The sequence below is a fragment of the Gavialis gangeticus genome, unplaced genomic scaffold, assembly GCF_001723915.1.
Source record: "Gavialis gangeticus isolate Ggan-Ray unplaced genomic scaffold, GavGan_comp1, whole genome shotgun sequence".
In the NCBI taxonomy this organism is placed as follows: Eukaryota; Metazoa; Chordata; order Crocodylia; family Gavialidae; genus Gavialis; species Gavialis gangeticus.
The window spans coordinates 46,614,429-46,619,638 of record NW_017728993.1 but is presented as its reverse complement, the minus strand read 5'-3'; the positions used below and the strand labels follow the sequence as shown (position 1 = coordinate 46,619,638).

Here is a 5,210-nt window from a genome sequence, read left to right as displayed (position 1 = left end):
CGGCCCGACTCCGGCTCTGCGTGGCGCCGGCCGCGGCCTCCAGCCCCGCGAGGACCGGGCGCCGCCTCTTGGCTCCGGGCGGGGTCAGCCTCAGCTCCCCCTGCCCCGAGGATGTCGCCCCCTGTCATGAGCCGGCCCTGCTCGCTCCCCGCCGGGCTAAAGGCCCACGCAGGGGCTCGCGTCTTGCTTGGGGACAGGCCTCCGGTATGCGGCCCCGCCCGTAGCTGATCTGTCACCCCGAGGAGACTGGTTGGGGGAGCCAGAGGTATCTGAACACATCCCCACACACCGGGGCTGCTGGAGGGGAGCTCCACCAGGAGCCAGAAAAGCCCAGCTAACCCTGGCCCACAAATGCACCAAATGGGTGACACTGGGTCTGCCCTTTAAATTGTTCAGCCTGAGTAACAAGCAAGCGAGAGCACTGGCCGGAGCCCACCGACCTCAAGCTTGGAAGAACCACGCCTGCCACATCTACTGTGCTTTAAACTTCTCAGCTGTTGATCTGGGTTAGCTTGGGTTGAGAGCAGTCATAGTCAGGCTAAGAACCTCTCCCAGCTGCACTGCCCTGACCTGCCTCTGGAGGCCTGGCAGGGAGGGCCCTGACTAGGAGCTACAGTCGTCCCCAGACCCGCAGGAGGAGAGAAAGGGGGACAGCTTCCTGGGATGCTGGAGAACTGAAACTTCAGTGGCTTCTCAATGGGGACTGGCCACATGTTTGTGGAGCACAAGCTGGGTAATGTGGGTCAGAGATAAACCTGCCGTGGAGCAGCGTAACTTTAAGATACCTAAAGGATGCTTAAAACTAGTTGCCATGTCTTACTGTGTGAGCAATCCAGGGGTTGAGAGCTCCCCGAGCTGCCCAAAATGAACCTGTAACAAAGCCCAAAGATTCAGACAGGGATCACATCAGATGTGAAGTAAACACCTCTTGTTCTCACTGTGTGTGTTGTCAGCAATCCCTCAATCCAAGGATCTCTACCACGGCTTGTTGATGGGTCTTGAGATAGCTTAAGAGTCCAATCCTTGAGCCACAGATCCACTGGTAGATGTTGCAGGCTTTCCATGGGGGAGAGTAGACTGTAGACAGGGATTCCTCACCTTTTCCTTCTTCTATCCTTTCTTCTCTGCTTTGAGGGCAAGACACTTTGCTTTGAAATGGGCTGCTGCTTGGCTGAGGTTACAGTGCCAGGCAAACAGGCATGGCAAGCCCGAAGCACAGGTCCAGGAGCTCAGACCAGGGTCCACTCTGGGTTTCTAGCCCTGTGTGCTTGAGGCTTGCCATGCCTGTTTGCAAGCAGGTGCTGTGGAATCGCACAGAATTGTATCTGTGTATCCACATCCACACTGGCACTGCAGCTATTCAGCACTGGCATTAAGATTTCTTGGGGTGCATTTTGGAATCCTTAGAACTTCACTGACTTGATCCACTTTAAGAACTTGTCCATCCTTCCCCAGCTCCATGTGGAAGTGTTTTTCACCTGCTGTCACATTTGAGGCACTTGTCTTTTGTGTGCTGGTCATTAAACAACACGTAGTGGCTTTTTACAGGAGTACAAATCTAAGCTCTTGTTTTTTGGTCCAATTTCAATTTGGGTAATTACATTCAGCCCACCTAATTCCCCATGCTTCAATCAACTCCAATATTCTTTACTTCCAGTCTAAAACTCATTAGAGTAGGTGTACATTCTGTTACAATGGCTCTCTTCTAAAAAAAGATATAGTGAAACGACCCTCATGTATAGTGTTTACAATTCTGTAAAGCACTTCAATGCTTCTAAAATATACTATAAAAATCACTAAATACAAATTGCAATAAATTCTTGGAGCAATGGTGAACTAACACAGATTGCTATAGTCCTCTTCATTACATGAATGCTCCCCCTTTCTCTCTCTTTCTAGTTACAGTCTTGATGCTCACCCTATACAAAGGACAGTCTGAACTAGACATTTTTCCCCATGTAGAAGCAGCAGCCCAAAACTCCAAAGTCACTACAGGAATTTGAATCCAGTCTTCCAGTGGCTGTTATGGAACACCGTGAAGAATCACAGGAAAAGTCACTGTTTTCTAACAGTACAGGAGGAATTTTACTATATTAAGGAACAATGTTGTTCAGAAAACCTTTCCCTTTCCATCTTGTTTCAATGCAGAGCTTCTCCCTAGAACACTGAACTAGCCCATCTTACTTTCGTTCCTGCTATTGATTTAAAGAAACTGTCCCCAAATCTATACAGTAAATATTTAAAAAAAACCTTTTAATTGGAGTGGAAACAGGGATGGTTACAATTGTGGCATTTCCATTATGTCTATTCCTTATCATATCTACCCACATTTTTTGCTATCATGTACACAAGAACGTCACTGAAAAATAATTTAATACATATTTTAAGTCAATATAAAGGCACAAATAATGAATGACGCCAACAATTTTTTTGTATGAAATCAGTGATGAATTTATTAAAGCAGTGCAATATATGCAAACAACACTAGAGTATACCGTGTCTTAGAGAACATTATACTGTGTAATAATGGTTTTAAGATCAGTATTATGAGACAAATCTTGAAGTTCTTATTCAGACAAAACTCTTTTTTTTGCCTGTGTAAGGACCTCAGGATGTGTTGCAAGTATTATTTTATTAGTTGTTGTTGTTGTAGAGAACGTAGAAGACAACACTGGATGCACTCCTGACCCTGTTAAAATCATATGATTTCAATGCAACAGAATTTCATTCATTGTATCTGCTTCAAAGTATATTTGTATAGTCTATGTATAGTTGTAAGTAGCTTTAAGCTTTATTTTTACATGCAGTTTCAATAGGCCATATATTCATTTAAAAATGTGTGAAAGGGATGCACCTTGTTAACACCTGCCACTAGCTTAAAACTTGCCATGCTATAAGAATACTATGCATGTATTAAGAACAGTGCATTAAACATGTCATTATTGTTTAAGGGCCAATGAGGTTGTGGGTGTCCAAGCAATAACACTGTGTGTCCCAAAGGAGCTTATTGTTAGAGAACAAAATGTGGTCAGACTACATTTTTAAACTGCTAGCATTTTTGTTTTCTGGAAGTCATCTGCATTTTTTTAGTGTGCATACACTGAGCACCACTGAGAGGCCTTTCAAAGGCAACACTTTCCAATAGAGTTCCAAAGGAAATTACGGAGGAAAAAACTGAGGCAAGTCCTTGACAATCAAAGATTGGTTATATTTCTCTGTAACTAAGTCTGCTGTATATTAATACTAGTTTATGGATTTCCATATTATTCTGGAAATTAAATTTACTAAAGTTATCACAATTTAGGCAAAATATTTGTCAAAAGGGTGGGTAATCATCTAGTGAGGCTATCAGTTTTGTGAGCTACATTCTGAGTTATCCCCAAAGGAAAAAGTCTGATCTTCAGAAGCTCCTAGGTCATCATCCTCTTCTGGGCTGTATTCCCTGTTATGGTTCTCTTGAAAACTATAGATATTTTCAGGTGATTGAAACATATGACATCCACTGTTTATAAGCATCAGGATGTCTCCCTTCAAAGTATTTATTTTTATGGCAGAGAGGAACTATACAAAATTTAACTGCTGTGACAATTTCTGCTTTACTAAATTCACACTGACCTCTGGCTTAATTTCTGTAATAGATAATGACATTTCAAAATTGCTGTGCTTTGTTTCTAATTTTGTCCTACTGAGGCCTTTTACCAAAAGCTGTGTGGGCTCTCTTTTATGCAATGACAACTAGAAAGAGCCATTGGGCTTTCACTTTTGACAATTTGTTATTCATATTTTTTCTGGGTTAATAAATATCTCCCATGTGGGTGTATTAGTGACTAGATCCAATTTAAATGAAGCATTAATCAAATTCCTAGATAAGAAATAATAATAATAAAAAAACCCATACAGCTACGGCATAATATGCTCTCTTCCAATGATGCCAAAAATACTGAAAAATTAACTACTGTTGTGCATTACGGATTCAAATGAAGGTAAAACTAATCAAGTGCATGGCATTTTAGCTATACATAACATTATAGCAAAGACACATGACATATCCATAACATTCAAGTCAAACCTTTTATACATAAGATAATCTGATATTTCAGATGTTACAATATCTAGGACTCCAATCATATGTCTTCAGAAATTCATATAAGCCACTTTGACATAACTGAAGAAGAGATGATAAAGGCACTCAAAATGCTGAAAAGCAGCAGAAGTCCAGGACGGGACTGTTTCCCAGCTGCACTCTACACAGAACATAAGAGAGGTTATTCATTCTCTTGAAAGCAACAGGGAATAATCTGGTAAATACAAACCAAAGAACATTTTTATTCACTGCTATTCTCAAAGCATGGAAATTTTCAGGGAATTGCTCTAGGGAAATGATGGCAAAATACTTACCACTGGGCCACCTCCTGTAATAGACGAACCCTGTGAAAAATTGGAAACAAGAATTATTTTCCATGCAAAATAGCTTTGAAGAGATGGTGTTGTTCGTGATCAAGGATGGGAGTCAGATTCTCTACTCTGAGAAAGTGATTTTAAAAGTTGTTACTCTATTTGGAGATAACAGGATTGCATAGATGTAAGACTGGATAAGTAGAATAGTAAATTAAGCTCATCTACTTTACATTTCTGCTCAGTTTAATGAAAGACTGGAGTTGTGGTTTTTTCCTCCCTTTTATTCCATTCCCTACTCTAAACAGTTCCGTGACCCACAATTCAAGAAGGATAAACTGATAAACTGGAGAGTGTTTTGAGAAGAACTATGGTAACGATTAAAGGACTGGAAGATATGCTTTGCAGTAAGAGACTCTCAAAGCTAAATCTGTTGAGCTTATCAAAGAGACGGTTAAAGGGTTACTTTGATCACAGCCTATAAAGCCCATAAGAAATACATGTCTGATAATAAACAACTCCCTAGCCTACCAAAAATGTGACATCCAATGGCTGGAATCTGAAGCAAGACAAACTGCAGCTTTAAATGAGTTGCAAACTTTTAGCACTAAAATAACAACTAGAACAATTTACAAGGAATGTGATTGGTTCTCCTTCACTGGAAATGTTTTAATCCCCACCCCGCCAAGATATGCACTACTTCAGAGAACCAAGGTTATTTGAGTAGATGTGATATCTTTTATTAGACCAACCGAGAAGTTGGAAAAAAGTTCTTAGCAAGCTTTCGGGTGCAGTTATCCCTACTACTCGGTCTA

At 41.2% G+C, this 5,210-nt stretch overlaps 1 protein-coding gene across 1 annotated transcript in view; it reads right to left on the bottom strand.

The window, feature by feature from the left end:
• Window positions 1-3,751: 3,751 nt before the first annotated feature.
• The window catches only part of LOC109286874 (uncharacterized transmembrane protein DDB_G0289901-like), an 88,032-nt gene continuing 86,573 nt past the window's right edge, over window positions 3,752-5,210 (bottom strand). The window contains exons 59-60 of the mRNA XM_019501676.1: window positions 4,399-4,428; window positions 3,752-4,244 (exon numbers count right to left, since the gene is read on the bottom strand). Of these exons, the coding sequence (XP_019357221.1) occupies window positions 4,143-4,244; window positions 4,399-4,428 (132 nt within the window). The 3' untranslated portion in view covers window positions 3,752-4,142. The remainder of the gene's footprint in view (window positions 4,245-4,398; window positions 4,429-5,210) is intronic.